Source organism: Vulpes vulpes, chromosome 7 (assembly GCF_048418805.1).
Source record: "Vulpes vulpes isolate BD-2025 chromosome 7, VulVul3, whole genome shotgun sequence".
Lineage (NCBI taxonomy): Eukaryota > Metazoa > Chordata > Mammalia > Carnivora > Canidae > Vulpes > Vulpes vulpes.
In genome coordinates, this window is record NC_132786.1 from 83563020 (window position 1) to 83579826 (window position 16807).

Consider the following 16807-nt stretch of genomic DNA (forward strand, 5'->3'; position numbering starts at 1 on the left):
TTCCACAAATATCTGAGTGCTAGGGACAAAGGACAATGTGAAGATGGTTAAGATAAAGTTTCTATGAAAAAGCGATCAGAAAATAAAATTCCATTTCATTATATACAATTAAAGAATGACAGTCTGAGTTTACTTTTTCAACACGTACTGGTTGAGGTCTCTCTATACCAGCGTTTTCATCTACTTTCAGATCACTAGGTTTAAGATTTGGAGTTAAGAAACTTCAGATTTATATAAACTATTCCAGGTTCTACCACCGTATTTTATCTTCACGTCACTGTATCGCGCACCTCTACTTCAACTTAATTCATCTTCTGCCACACCTTGAAAGCGTGTGGTCCTTTCAGACCACAAGATAATTTCCAGACCATTCTCTATTGGCCTAATGATGAGTCACCTCTCAATTTTATCAACTAAGGTAGAGATAAAACTCCTGTTTTTCATAAACAATGATGCTACTCTTGACTAATTTCAAAAGTCTTGTTTTTCTAGGATTCAGAATTGGTACCACCGAGTCAACCATGCTCTTATATGGTTCTCCTTGAAATCAATCCCAACATTCTGAGTCAGCCAACATTTAAGGAATAAAGAGTAATGCCTCTGATGCAGAGTTTTTCTCTTTGCAATATTAACTTGTTTAGCGGAGAGCCCAAATGGCATCAACAACCCCAACTTCTAGTCTAATGAACTAGTAGTCAGCTAAATTACCACTGATTAAATCCCATCGGCATGAATAGCAGGATGTCACAACTTTTCATCTGTTTTCTAATGTGTAAAAAGTGTGTTATTTCAAAAGGATGCTTTCCTTCCCAGTTCTTTAAGGGGACTTCCATAATTTAAATACACTTCATACACATGATTAACACTGGGAATCCCTTCTAACCCAATCTTTCAATCTGTCTCAGTTTCTCATGGCTCAACAAGAAAACAGCCCATTTTTACCCAAGGCTACTTAATAAACTTCCTCAAGGGATTGATTCTACATGGTTGAAATGTAGACAGTATCCTCTAAAACTCCTAACTTGAAACCATTCAGATAGTTTCTTGGTTTTCACTAAAAAGTCTTAAAAATAGGGCACCTGGGTGACTCAGTCAGTTGAGCATCCGCCTCTTAATTTTGGCTTGTGTCATGATCTCAGGGTTGTGAGATCAAGCCCTGTGTTGGGTTCCATGCTCAGCAGGGAGTCTACTTGAGATACTCTCTCCATTTCCCTCTGTTCTTTCCCCCATTCCACTCTAAAATAAATAAATCTTTCTTATTTTTTTTATAAGAAACCCACAAGAGGAAGTTTCTTTTTTTTTTAATTTTTTTAAATTTATTTATGATAGTCACAGAGAGAGAGAGAGGCTGAGACACAGGCAGAGGGAGAAGCAGGCTCCATGCACCAGGAGCCCGATGTGGGACTCAATCCCGGGTCTCCAGGATCGCGCCCTGGGCCAAAGGCAGGCGCCAAACCGCTGTGCCACGCAGGGATCCCAATAAATCTTTTTTAAAAAAAGTTTTAGGGGGTGCATGAATGGCTCAGTCAGTGTCTGACTCTTGGTTTCAGCTTGGGTCATGATCTCAGGGTCATGAGATTGAGCCCCATGTCAGTCTCCATGCTCAGTGGACAATCTGCTTGAGGTTCTCTCTCTCTCCCTTTGCCCCTCCACCCCACACTCTCGCTCTCAAAAAAATAAATAAATCTTTTTTAAAAAAATTTAATGTGTGACATAAAAAGGAATAATTTTGTTTGAGATTTGAAATTTAAAAAGAGAGAGAGATAGGCAGCCCGGGTGGCTCAGCAGTTTACTGCCGCCTTCAGCCTGGAGCATGATCCTGGAGACCAGGGTTCGAGTCCCATGTCAGGCTCCCTGCATGGAGCCTGCTTCTCCCTCTGTCTGTGTCTCTGCCTCTCTCTTTCTCTGTGTCTCTCATGAATAAATAAATAAAATCTTTAAAAAAAAATAGAAAGGGGCACCTGGCTGACTCAGTCAGACCCCAATCTCGGGTTGTACGTTCAAGCCCCACATTGGGTGTACAGATTACTTAAAAATAAAATCTTTTAAGAGAGAGAGAACAAGAAATGAATTCAAGTTCTCCTTAATTTGAATAGTGAAATACAAAAATCATCAGATTCCCATCAGTTTTGACAGTGTGGTCCCAGGAGAACTTTGTCCTCAGACCCTCCTACAATAATCCATTAGTGAAAGCATACAGCATTGGGTAAATCTGAAACCAATTACCAATACTCAGATTAATGACTGTATTTTACTATAATTACTATAAACCCAAAATATACCTTTTCAGAAATACCTAGCTCCATTTATACTTTCACCCTATGGCGTGAAAAAATGAAAGTACATACTCCCAACAATCTGCAATATAGAGATCTGTATACATGTTGGTTTCCTCCACAAAATTACAAAACTTCTTGAGGTCAGGAATTCATTTTGTTATTAGTATCTTACATCTGTATAACATTTGACCTTCATACATTCAACGTCATTTGATCACAGTAACTTTCTAAAGTCAAAAGAGTAGTAATAATCCTATTTTATGGTGGGGAATCCAAAATGCAAAGACATAAGGAATTTACTGTAGGTCACTCAGCTAACAGGTCAAGGAAGTCAGAACAAGTATTCTAGTATTCTACTACTATTAGTAGATGAAAAATTTCAAACATATACAAATGAAGAGAGAACAGGAAAATGAACTTCTACAAGCTTTAACAATGGTCAACTTGTTTTCACTAGAGTCTATTTTGAAACAACTTCCAGATCTAATATCACTTTTTGGGGAAATATTTCAAGATATAGGTCAATCATATTTAACAAAATGTTGAATATAACAGATAACCCATAAATACTTGCTTAATGCTACAGATCTCATATATACTTTCAGACATTATTACCCAATTCTGACTAAAATAAGCCAAATCTGAATTCCTAGATGGTACATATTCATCCATTCACAAATATTTATACTGAACTAGAAGATGCCAGTCACTAGCAAAAGACGAACAAGAAAACAGTCCCATCTTTTAGGGATCTTGCATTCAACTGTTCTGGATATGCACACATACACATGCATATGCTCATGTGCGTGTGCATGCATGCGTGCACACACACACACACACACACACACCTCAACCACATGTGTCTTGAGGAACTGGAATTAGTCTTGCTGGAAGAATACTTAACTAATCCTACCAGTTTGTCAAGGTGGAATGAAATTCTCTGTACATATATTATAAAGTCGAGTGGAAGACAATGTTTTAACAGAATTCCGAATCTTGATATTCTTTTAGAAACTATTAGGAAGGTTTTCCTTAACTTTGCTCCTCCTGAGTTCTTCCAGTAAAGAAAGCCAACAATATTAAAATTAGTGGGGAAAAAAATAATTCAAGCAACTGAGTAAAACGTATTTAGAATACCTTCCATTCTTATACTTAAAAATGTTCAAATCATTTCCAACTTCTACTGAATGTGTGTGCATTTTGTAATGTTCATATCTTCATTATGGTATATAAATTAAGTCCAAGAATGTACAGATAATAATGGGAATTACTTAAATTTTGAAACTCACTTCAATATAAACTATATAGATTGGAGTACAACAAAAATGAAATGTTCTCTTTTCAGTATTTTTCATTATTCCCAGGAAACCAAGTATGTATAATCCTATATACTGATTTGTTTTCCCTTTTGACACTCCTTAGTATTAACATTCATGTAAGAGAAATAATCCATATGGTCCCCTCCTTAATAACTGAAACTCTTTTCCATTATTTCATTCATTTGTTCATTTATGAATTTTATTTCCACTGGATATAGAATGCAAGTGGACATGACCACAAGATACTCCCTGCCTTAAGGAGCTTATAACTAGGACGTAGAAAGGTAGAGGATCGTAAGAGGGTGGCTGGGGGAAGATTAATATCATATATTATATAATAAACAATATAAAGGGACAGATATATATGGATTGTCATAAAGGAGGTCCAAAGATGCCAAGGCTCAAAGGGAATAGAAATTTTAACCAAGTGTAGGTATTAAGGGGTGGGTAGACCACACAGAAAAAAGGTGGCATTAGGGCTTGGCTCTGAAGGATGGGTAGCATTTCAACAGGTAGAAAACAGTAGTACAGGGAAGGGTACTGAGTGCACATTCTGATTATCAGCCTAACTAAAGTTGCAGAGGTGGATGGCAAAGAGCATATTCAGGGAAAATTAAGTAGTCTACTTGCCGGCACAGCAGAATACATGTAGCAAATGCACAGAAGGAACACAAGAAAATCCTACCAAAGCCAAAGCTAGTACTGAAGACAAAAAAGTAGGTATTTGTGTAATTTAAAAATGGGTCTAAGTATTTGAAAGTTCTTACTAAATAGTCTTAGTTGCAGATGCATTGCAATTAATACCCAATAATCTCCCAGGGTTTAGCCAGAGATACTTGCTAATGCTGTATGCAGCTCTAAAAAGATGAAAAGTTCTCACCTTAGGAATTTATAACTTATTCTCCTTCATTTAGAAAATACACACTAGGCAACTAATAGTTACAGACATTGTGTTATTTGTACATATAAAAGATATAATCTTATAGTCAAGTCAGAAAAAACATGAAATCATTAAACTGAGAATAATTTTTACATCCCAAGGGAGTGTTTTTCTGATATGCGATGACCATTAATCATCCTGTCCTGCAAAGACTGGATATAAACCTGCATCTGAATCTTGGCCATCCTTAATTTGTATCAATTTGTATTGTAGAAGATGCATATAACCGTGGAATAAAACAGTTGACTAAAAATAAGCTGTTTTTACACATTGACAAAACAATTCCTACACAGACTAAAAGGGAATTAAACTAGGTCGTATCTAAGACCTTTCCCAACTCAGAAATCCATATTACTGTGATTCTAATTCTACTGCATTAAATTCCTTTAGGAAAGCCAGATAATAAGAATTAAAAAATAAAATGGCTACTTCAATGACAAAGCCAACAGTTGCTCAAATTTAAGTAAACTACTAAATGTTTAATAACTATTCTATCTCAAATGGACACCCAGGCTACTACTACACACTCACAGATTTCTGCCACATGCCTTAAGGTACTTTCATTTCACCTATTAGAGAGCTCCATGTGGAGATGGTAAAACGAGATCAAGTATGGCAGCAAACTGGTGATATTCTAAACTGCCCAGTGTCTCCTATAAAACTCCTCCGATCGCTGACCTATCTGCCTCAGCAGACTTAGCATTATTAGATCATTACACAAATGATGACCTTTATGTAGGCATGCTTGTTACCAACCACCAGTACCCACCTTCAATGGTGCCTTTTGGCCCTTGGACAAAGCCCAACATACACACACTATCTTGTCCTATTACCAAACCTCCTGTACCCAGATGTCTTTTCTGCCATGTTCTATTACACCAAGAAGTTCACAATTTCCTTCCTAGGAAGACAAGTTCACCTGAATCTCCTGACAAATATAGCAATAGTATGATTAGTTCTTCAAGAAGCAGTAGTACCATATTTGCTTATGTACCTAGATATTGTTATGTTGCCTGATTTTCAAGTACTTTAATGTTTATTTCATTATATGGGTAGCAGATACCAGAGCCACATTATTTAACAGTTCATTTATCAGATGAGCATTTAGATTTTTCCTATTGTTTTGTCTAAAATGAATTCACTATTATTACTTAATTAAGTATATTAACATATTATTTTTTAACCGTAGCTATTTATGTGATCATAGTTATTATTCCAATTCTTCCAAAGCAGAACTTAATGGATAATCTTTTTTTTTTTTTTTGAACTTAATGGATAATCATCACACTTTTTACAGATAAACTTCAGCAGGGAATACCACAGATTTCAGGAATTTCCTGAAGTGGTATGTCACTTATTCCTGGCAACCCATCATCCTTGTCTACACATAGTTCATTTTTCCCAAACTAGAAAGGTATTCGCTTTAACTTCTTCCATCAAACAAACAAAAAGAATTTTTTAAAAAACTGCTACTCAGATTTTAGAACAAGTAAACAACTTAAAAATGGCATGACAGACACGTTGCTTGACCTCTAAACTTTATTTCTTTACGTATAACATAAAAGGGCTAAAAGACTTCCAAAGTCTTTCCAACTCTAATGCCCAGGAGTCTGAAATGACACATGTAACCATCAGATATTTCAATCTGAAAGAACATTCCCTAGGAATCACTGATAGTGAGGTGTTAAAAAAAAAAAAAACCACAACAGATAATTTCCTCTTAACAAAGAGTCTGTGTTCATTGATATTCACTTGTCCGTGTCTTAAACATAAGGAAATACACCAAGAGATGTTCAAGTTTATACAAGTTTCCCTTCTATAAGCCATTTCTTTCTTAATAGAGACATTCTAATAATTCCAGGGTGATAACAATTATGTAAAAGGATTCAAGTGCAATGCCAACAATTTAGCTTTATCTAGTTCTTCAGCAGGAACAAAGAATGGGCAGAACATTATTGTGAAAATGTATTAAAGAACCTTGATAAACTGGAAACTTCTCAAGGAACTCTTAGAGAATGAAGAGCCAAGCATACTTGTAACATACCGAAACTTAAAAAAAGAAAATTAAACTCCTGTTTTTCCTGCTTTCACTAAAACAAGTCCTAATGAACATATCCTTCACCCACAAAATAATACTTTTATTCAGGATTCCCATGAGCAAACCCACCTAAGGATTCAGCTTTATGCTACCTCAAATAATATGCCATGATTCGGTTTTCCTAGAGAAAATATTTTTATATTCTTTTTATGTTATATGTTACTGAGATCTTTAAAAATAAAAATCTGGAAAACTCTCCTTGAATAATAATCATTGAGCTGCGTGGATTTTTTTTTTTTTTTTGGTTGTTTTCTTTTTTAAAGCAGTGATTAAATATGCCAACAATAATTTAACATATTTAGATATCATAAGTTTAACTTACTTAGAAATGCCATTTGTTTTAATTTCTGAACCAGTACTTGATTTGAATTACACTAATAAATCTAATCCCTGGGGACAACGCTGGGTATCTTTGTAATGATACAACACTGTCACCTATCAAGGTTCAGTGATCATCTTATTCATTCAAACACAGTGGGGGGGAACTACTTGAGGGAAGTAGGTGTGATTTACCCAAGTATCTTTCCCAGAACCTAACTCCACAGTTTTTAAAAAGTAGGTCCTTCCTAAAGCCTTCTTAAATATGCAGAGCCCAAATGTTCATATCTATTAGGTACATGTCAGTATCATCAGGTAGAAATTTATTTGTATGTCTCTCCCTAATGCTTCAAAAAGCATTTGACTCTGATTAGTGTTTTGGTTATCTTACTTAATCAGCAAATTCCTGGTAACCAAATTATCATAAATACTAGTTACTCCATAAAACTAGTTAGGCTACACATAGCACATCAAGCCCATGGAAATAGAGAGAAGTGAATTTTTAAAGAGAAGAAAGAACTACTCATCTTATTACAAAGTAAGTTCTACAAGTATGGAGACTTTTTCTGACTTGTTCATTGACGAATCCCCAGTTCCTAGCAGGGTCTGGTACATAATAAGTCATCATTAAATATTTGGTCAATCAACAGGATGCTGATAAAACATTTTATTTTATCTACTTATAGATAAACATATATATATATATATATATATTGTATTATATATATATATATATATATATACTGAGTTCAGAAGCTAAAACAGGATTCCTTTGTGGAGTGCAGAAGCTCCAATATAGGTTCACACAGAAGTCGGATTCTGGCAAAGGTTCTAGGATTGGGGATTACCAACTGTAAAATAAAAGTAAATTTACATGCTAGACATTGACTGGCTGATCAAGCCCAGGCCTGGGATACATCAAGCACGGGTAAACAAGAATTTCAAGTCATTACCCCTGTGCATACAGGCGATGCCAGTGCCAGCAATAACAAGTCAGCCTCTCTGGCAAATCCATCAAAATTAAATCTTAAACTTTTGAAAAAACTAATATGTTTATTATGCTCCTGCAAGCTTAGAGGCTTAACTACCTGTGGGAAGGGCCTATAATTATGATCAATTACTTATGACTTGAAGGCACTTACAAAGACATCTGTCCTTTTAAGAAGCCTTTAGAGAACCAGCCACAGCGCTGTAAAACTGGTCCTGTGGGGCACACCAATACGTCACAGGTATGGGGGGTGTCCAACTGTGACAACTCTCCCTTGGAAAGAAAAGAAGCATTGTCACCTATCCTTGATTCTGACCCTCTCTGAACAAATATTAGCAACCTTCAAAATCCTGAATTCTTAGTCCAGTTAAGCAGGTCATGGGGACCAATGAGTGCCCCAAAGCAGAGGCTGAAGAGAAGAAACAGGAAGGAAACCAAATGGAATGGAGATACATAGCTCATGAAGATGACATCATCAATACTCTTCTCAAGTGTCACTGAATTTCATGGCATATGACTGATGGTCTTTTCTGACAAGCCACAGGCTCATTACACCCAAGTACCTTCTTGGTTCCAGAGCCTGTAACGTCTGGGTTTGAGTATGATTTGTTTTATAGAAAAGGTCAGGGGAACTGATGCTTTACTAGGAGCTTGTTTGGAGGCGAGAGCCCCACGAGGCAGCATGGAAACATATAATACTTGGGACATTTGAAGCATTTTTAAAATTACAATGTACTCTCATATACTCTGTCTCAGCTTTTCCTCACAACTCCTGAGAGGTAGGCACCATCATTACCACTTAACCCATAAAAATAAGCTCTTTCAAAAACCTTTAGATAACTTTGTCTTGAATTTATAAGTGGTCTCCTGAAATTTCTCAGTACAGAATCCAAGTCATGGGTCAGTTAGAAATCTCTAAAGACAAACCAATTTCAAGAGGATAAATCAAGAGTATAAGGATGGATTAGCCAAAATCAAACATAACGGCAAAAACCATCCTGTTATAGGGATAGTCCTTGTAAAAAATAGTATTACACAGGGGTGCCTCTGTAACATCTCTATGTTGGAAGGACAGCATTTTTAAAAAATTTATTTACATGTAATGGTCCTTAATTGGACACACTCCTGAAATTCTAGGAGTGGAATTTATCCTTTGGGAAGCACCTAGGTGATTCCTCCAGGAAGATGACTAAGTTACAGGGGCCCAAATGTACTCTCTCCTTTTCCCTCCAATTATCACAAAGGCTCGCAGGAAGAGCTTTTCTTGGTTTTCAACAAAGAAAACACACACAAAACGTTATCTACTGCTCTTATGTTTAATTCCATCTTCCTTAAAACACTCATTCTCCTGGCCTCATTATCCTTCGTCCCCTGTCTTTTACTGGCTAAAGCAGAAGTATAATGGGGGTCCTATTTTCATAGCTATTCACTACCTTATTTATGTATTTGTGATTCTTTGCAGCCTTCTAGCCTAGTCTCACTGTGTTGGGAACAAAGCACCACACAAATCACACAGGATAAGGGGAGACAAGTCAAAACCTCCCAGGAAGATCTGGTAAGACATTTGGGCTCTGTGTCTCTAGAGGTCTCGGTATTTCAAAGGTCAGTGTTGGGTCTCTTGACTTTGATGACTAATGTTAAATTGTTTGACTTTTCACAAAAATATTTAGCTGTGCTTATTAACATACTTTCATCTACAGCGCACACAGTAGGCATGTGTTGGAACAGACTCCTCAGAGAGGTGAGAAGACAGAAAGAACACCTCAAGATTTCCTTTTTCAAACACACTATCCTAAGAGTTGAGATAAGTAAAATCACACCAGAACTGGCAGAAGTTTCTGCGCATTCCTTTTCTACTTAAAACTACGTATATTTGTTTAGAAAAGAAAAGCATGACACACCACACAATGTCAACCACACAATGGGGAAATTCCAGGATCACTAAGAAAACACCATTATCCTAGTCACACACACTTTAGTTTAATTACTGGTTACCACACAGGAGAGGCTTTAAGAAACGCTGTCTTTTCATCCACTTTCCACATCCCCTCCAGAAAAAGCAAACGGAGAACACTTGGAATCTGAAGACTCCACATCTTGGGCTCACACATCACCACTTCTGAAAACTACGCACCTCGGAGACGTAAAGTCATACACAAATAGGCAACATTTGTGGCAGAAACTTTGTAGGCGACCCTGCTTGACGCTTATTTATCATTCTAGAACTTCAGTAGGAAAAGCGACGTCATTGGCAATAACAGTCTTACGTCTCTACGTTTTCCAAACTTTATTTATACCAGGCTCCACGAGGAAAGGTCTCATCCTACCAGTTTTCATCACCTCCTGCCACTTCTCTTGATTCTCAGCCTTTCAAAAACTCCCCAGTGGCCAGGGAAAGTATGAGGGGGCGGGCAGGGCACGTCTCCGGTCGGCTCGTTCCCTACCAGGCTCCCAACCTCCCGGACCCCCGTGCGGGGACAGCGGGGAGGAAACAGGGCTTGCACCGCGGCGGGGAAGCCTGCGCAGGTCACATTTCCTGCCTCGTCTTTCTGCTCGCTGTCTGGCAAGGTCGCCGGCTCCGGCCTGCGGCTCTGTCGACAAAACTTTCTCTCGCTGGGTGAGGGCAGCGGGTCGGGCCGTGCCTCCCCGGCCGCCCCCCGCCCCCCGCGCCCCGCGGCTCCCGGGTCCTCCCCGGGCACGCGCGGCCTCCGACGGCGCGGGCGCCGCTCCCCCGCTCACCTGACCACGTTGGGGTGCTCGAAGGTCTCCAGGTGCCTCAGCACCGCCACCTCGCGGATGGTGGAGAGCGGCATGCCCTCCTCGCCCGTCTGCACCCGCACGCGCTTCAGCGCCACGAAACGGCCTCCGTTCTTCAGGTCCCGGGCCTTGAACACCTTCCCGTAGGCCCCCTCCCCGATCTCCGCCACGCACTCGTACTGCTGGTCCGCGCGGCTCAGGCCGTCCTTCTCCATGCCGCCCGGACGCCGCCCGGCGCGGCACCGCTGGGGCGGGCGGGGGGCGCGCTCGGCTCGCTCGCGGCCGCCGCTCGCCTCCTCCGGGACTCCCCGGCCCGCTCCCTCGCGCCCCGGAGCTCGGTCTCGCTCGCCCTCGCGCCCGCCGACTACCGCGCTCCGGCGCTCGGGCTCTCGCGGCCGCTGGGGCTGGATGGAGCGACCTCCCCGCGGGCGGGCGCAACCCCGGTGCCGCCGCGAAACTCCGCCTGCCGAGTCGCCAAGGAGCGAGCCGATCCCTCCTCTTCCCTCCCCGAAGCGCAGTCCTCTGCACAGACACCGAAGCGATTACATAGTCTCTAGCCCCGCGCGCCTCAGTCCACAAGCCTTCCACCTAAAAGAGACGGGAGGACAAGAAAAAGTGCAATCAGACATCCCGGGCGCCTTCCTCCGGGTTCCCGCAGACTCCCCTCCTCCTACTCCATGAAGCCCCCATCGCTACCCTCGGCGCGCTCCTGCCCTCTCCCAGGCTGCCTAATCCTTCCTGGTTCCTCCGAGGAAAGCGAAGTTACTTTTCTTTCCCTGCAGAGCTGGAGCCGTCTTCGCGCAGAGGTTGCAGGGGCCCCTCGGGGATGAGCGCGCGGCGCGGGACGCAGTGGAACGGGAGGGGGCGTGCCGAGCAGCCCAGAGTGTGCCGGGAGCGCGGGGGAGGGGAGGTGCCGGGCACGTCAATGTCACGGCTTAATATTTATCCCTACATCATTGTGTTGCACTGCTACCCACCCCGCCCCCCGGGCCTGGACGTGCAGGGAGAGGGGCTCCGGGGTGCCGTGGGGCTTTCAGGGGTCGTGCACAAGCTGCTGTGGAGGGGCTGTGGGTCCACCCGCGTGGGGCTGCCGAATGTGGGTGGGGGCTCCCGGGACCCTGTAACCCGATGCTGGGAGTGTGCGAGGAGGGGTGGTCAGACATCTGCTGGGAAATTGCTTCCTTTCTTTCTACTTTCAGTTTTTCTGCGAGGAGACATTTAAAAACGACTTGCACACACAAATGGTCTTTTTGGGGTAAAGAAGTCTGGACTGGAAACGAAATTCTTCCTCCGACGCGGAGGACCTCCCTGGTGGAAACCCATGAGGTCGGGGAGGGCTGGGGCTCCCGCTACTCGGGAGTGGAGGAACGGTGGGGCCCCAGAGGGGGGAGCCGCCCAAAGGGCCTTAAGGGTGGGAGAAGGGGTTATTCGTCGCACTTTAGCTTGTCATCTCCTGCGAGAATAACTGCGGGAGGAAGGTAGCATAACCGCGACTCGCCCTGAAATTCTCAACTAATTTCAACCTCCTCTTCAAAAGGTTGGGGGTGGGAGGAGTAAATGCCAAGCCTCGGGGGTGAGAGAGAAGGGGCTGCGCCCTAGGGGCCGGGACTCCGAACCTTTCCCCACTCCCTGGAACTTCTCCAGATCTTCTGGATCTTAAGTTGCAGCGGTGGCTGTTCCATTCCTCCCTCCGCTTGAGGCCTGGTCTCATCAGGGGCCAAACGCGCCCCCCGACCCCCCTCGGAGCCCTCCGCACAACACAGTGCGGGGGTGGGGAGGTAGGGTAGGGACACGCTCTCCCCTCCCCATTCAGTTGTAATCCAGGACCCAGGGAGCCTGCAACCCGTGGCCGCCGCGGCCTCGGCGGTAGGTTCGCCACGCGGGCCGCGTGTCTGGAATTCCCGGGACACCTCGGGATTACCTGCCCCGCACCGCCGGCCCGCTCGCCTCCTGCCAGGAGTCAAACAAATGGCGCGATCCCCACGGCGTGCTGGCAGAGGGGACCGCAGCGAGCGCAGAGCCCCTCACACTCCCTTCAAAGCTCTCCTTAAAAGGTAAAGGCGAATCCCGGGGGAGAAAGGACTGAGCCCCCCAGGAGCCTGCGCGGGGGTCCGAGCCAGGCCTAGGGCCACACAGGTAGCCGCGGAGCCGCCGGCCGCGCCGCCCGCCCCTCCCGCATCCCCCTCCCCGCCGCGGTCCGCCCGGAGGCTCAGCAGCTCCGGCAGCGCCGCGGACGTCCCACCCCCGCAGGGAGCTGCGCCCGCCGCCCCCGCCCGGCCCCGCACCGCCCGCCCAGGCTTCCCCCCTCCCCCCCGCTCCCCGGACGGTCGGCTCCGGCGGAGAGAAACGGGAGCAACAGTGCCTTTTCCCCCCCTCTCCTCCACTTTTTTTTGTTGTTGTTGTTGCTTTCCCACGCTGGCTGAATGTGACTTGACCCCATTTCAAAAAAGTTTGACATAGTGCTTCAACATTTCCGCATTCCTCCGCGACTACAAAGGCTGCAGCCGCCTCCTTCTGCTTTCTGTCTCTGCTCTCTGTCTTCACACTCAATGAAATCCTTCATGTGCCTCTCCCGAAGCCTGCCAAGCACCGCAAGGGTCGCCACCGGCGCAGCGACAAGAGGCCGCACGGGGACCACGACTCCCGCGTGTGCGCACACGCAGATGAGCCCCACGTGCACACTGTGGGGCGCGCTGCGGGGCCCGGCGCTGCTCGCCGCGGGGTGTGCGTTCCAACTCGGATACTTCAAATTAATAAAAGTAAACTGGGAAACTAAACGCCAACGTGCGTCCTTGTGGGGCTCCAAGCCCGTGCACTGGCCGCCTGCGTGCACTCCCGTAAGTGTGCATAAGCCCCCGCAGGGGAGGGGGTTCCAGCAAGAAGCCTGCGTTAACATAGATCTCGTGGTGGAGAAGGTGGAGGCCACACCCACACCTCGGCGAGCTGGAGAGTGAGCTTCAGCGGGGAAATGAGTGTGGGGCACGGAAGCACAACGTCCCGCATGGAGTCCCCCCAGAGGCAGTGCATTTTACACTCTAAAGGGTAGATTATTCTCCGAGGGTCCGAGTGGAGTTTATATTCCGCTTTAAGGAGCCTGATGAGTGCGTGGGTGTTTGTGCGCACGGCTGTGTGGGAGCAGCACCGGATCTCAGTGCTGGGGGTGTCCCTGGTGTGGGATGCCCTTCCCTTGCCAGACTAGGAGAGACTCCTCCAACTCCCCAGGACTGGTCCCCATCCCTAGCCCGCCTCGGGTCGTAAGGGGTTAACTACAGCCGACTCCGAAGACGTACACCCCCCACCACGGTCACCTCCACCCACACCCCCGCTTCCGACCCCGGCCAAGCTCCCAAATCTCCCCCGGGGACCCCCCACCCCGCAGCCCACCCACCCGACCGCACTGCTCCTCACCTGAGGGGCCCGGCCGCCTCGGGCCTCCGGAGAGGGCTGCGAGTGTCCGTCCGACCTTCGCACGTGTCCACCGCGCGCCGAGCAGGTAACCGGCTCGGAGGAAGGAGTTAGCCGCGCTCTCGCCCGCGAAGGGGTGGGCACAGCGGCGGAGGGCGGAGGGACGGCGGAGGGCGCCGCCCGCGCCGCACGCTGGGGGCGGCCGGGGGTGCGGGGCGCGGGCCGGGGCTGGGGGCGAGCCGGGGCGGGGGCGCCCCCCCCCAGGCCGACTCTGCCCGAGACCCACCCCGAGGCGGCGACGGCGCTAGGGGCTCGCTGCGCCGCGGCAAGCAAGTGTGCAAATTAAAGCCTTCCGGAGAGGGGAGGCGGCGAGCCCCGGCTGTGCTCCGGGTCTCCACTCCCCAACTCTCGGCTCCGAGTGGGGGGCGAGAGGGCGGCGGGGGGGGGCGGTTAAATGAAAATTTCCGGCTTTCGCTGCAACTGGAGTGAGGGATCTTGCAACTAAAATACGAGGCGTGAGAGGGAGAGTGGGATGTGTCGTCGGGAGTCCGCGGAGTTTCCAAACCCAGGGTCGCCCAGAGTTGGGGTTTTGACAGAGTGAGGCGGGGGGACCAGCAGGCTGTGATGTGGCCGGGTGGGAAAAACACAAAACAACCCACCGTAATTATGAGGGGCCGGTGGGGGTGGGAAAGACCAACACTTTCCAAGAAACTGAAAAATCAGACCAAAAAAATAACTCTTCTCTATTAAAAAAAAAAAAAAAAAAAAGTCTGGCAGGGCGCCTTGCAGAAAAGAAAATACTAATCTGTCCAAGCACTTTTCACTTTCAGCATGAGCTACATTTGTTTTGTTTTCCTTCGCTTCCTTTCGGCCTCACAAAGCCCTATCTTTTCCTTTTGGACAGAGGATAGGATTTGGAAATTGTCAGGCACTCTGTGGTTAACGACGTACTTGAAGGGGCTCGCGGGTTCACAATTATTAAGTGGTTAGCAATCGCTAAGGGTTCACTAAGGTGTTTCTGGGAAGCTAAAAAGACTAAAATTTAATATAAATATCAGAACTGCAAGATAATGGATACACACACACACACACACACACACCCCAAACAAAGAGAAGAGAACGTGATTCAGTGGGTGCTCAGTTTAAATGCATTATTGGAATTCTGAAATTTGAAACCTTGTAAGAATGTATACTTTACCTGCTGAGAAAACCTGAATACAATTATTGCAGGTGAAAATGAGATTTTGGACAAAAAAAAAAAAAAGTCCTCAAGACCCTGCAAAGGAGTAAATCCTCCCCCCAAGAAAGCTGTTTTTTTTTTTTTTTAAAGAATCCAGTGTTCTCTAAAGTCTGTATCTGTAGAATACTTGAAACCCTTTTAAACATCTTAAAGCAAAGTTAAGAAAACATTTATTTATTTCAGATCTCTAGAAGAACTGAAATCCAGCGAAATACTGTTTGAATTGGAAATATTAACCTCAATAAATTTTTTGACTTTTTGAATTAAACCATGTTGCCTAATGTCAGAGTAAATCAAAATTTCGCCCTTATAAAATTGATTCCAACTACAATGTGAAGTAACAGGTTAGGTAAATTAAAATTTTTGCATTTTCATTAGGAAATATTTTATAATACATTATAGTAATTTGTTCTTGAATGATAAAAGTGGATATTTGTGGTTTTTTATGCTTAAGATAATTCATAAAATACATTTTGTATTTAGAAGCATGTCTTCTAAAATTCAATTTCTGAACAAAATTTGTAAAGGTATCTATAACCTCATAAACCATATAGACTTAAGAAAACAAATTTAGATTTTGTATTTATAGAAAATATTGGTTCAGTACAAATCACTAATTAGACTTTAAACCAGAGATGCAAATGAGACTTACATTTTTTATAATTGCTACATTTATCAATGATTTTTAAAACAAGATTTACTTGCTGGTGATTTACACATTTATGTAATTTAGAAATAATTGTCAATAAATAGTCAGAGGAACCAGCAAATGACTGCAAGAATTTATTTGGATAAATAATTTGTTTAAAAAATAGTAAGCCATAAATGTCTTTAAAATTAACAGAAAAGTGTCTTTTCTACACTGGGTTGCATTTTTAACTAATGAATTTGACAACAACCATAGATAGATTTGAGATTCCATGATTTAGATCACTAGATCACTTGTACAAGGTAAAAAAAAAAAAAAAAAAAGAAAGAAAAGAAAAAAGTTTTTAATGATATATGCTGAGTGTTAACTCTTTTCATGTCATCTGCTTTCTCTGATACTGTTAATTTATCATTGTTCACTATCTCTGGTTATGGTTCATATGAAATCCCAGTTGGCTAAAGCCTTAGACCAGGAAGTTTTACAGTGGATTGTGTAAAATTAGTAAATACCAGATTGTTTTTGTTTATGGATAACTTCCTCTGTAGGTAACAGGTTATCATAACAAAATTTGTGCAAAGTTTATAAACTGTGAACCAAATTCCGACTCCTTTGTTTAGGAGTCTTTTATGAATGAATACAGAGCATTCAAGAATAATGATTTGCATGTCACATATCTGATATCCTAAATTTGCAAATCATCATACAGGGTTTTAAAAATTACACCTCATGGATTTATCTTCAAATATGATATTGTAGCTTGTACTGAAAGTTTTTCTAGTGCCATATAAGAAGTGCATTCTATATGTGAACACTT

General features: G+C 43.9%; 1 protein-coding gene across 2 annotated transcripts in view; it reads right to left on the reverse strand.

Moving 5' to 3' along the window:
- CDK6 (cyclin dependent kinase 6) overlaps positions 1-11519 on the reverse strand; it is a 239795-nt gene extending 228276 nt beyond the window's left edge. The window contains exons 1-2 of one of the 2 annotated variants that reach the window (XM_072764270.1): positions 11396-11519; positions 10682-11287 (exon numbers count right to left, since the gene is read on the reverse strand). In XM_072764270.1, coding sequence (XP_072620371.1) covers positions 10682-10914 — 233 coding nt within the window. In that variant the 5' untranslated portion in view covers positions 10915-11287; positions 11396-11519. Of the gene's footprint in view, positions 1-10681; positions 11296-11395 lie in introns of those variants that run through there. The other variant, XM_026003763.2, reaches the window with a different exon arrangement.
- Between the last annotated feature and the right edge of the window lie 5288 nt (positions 11520-16807).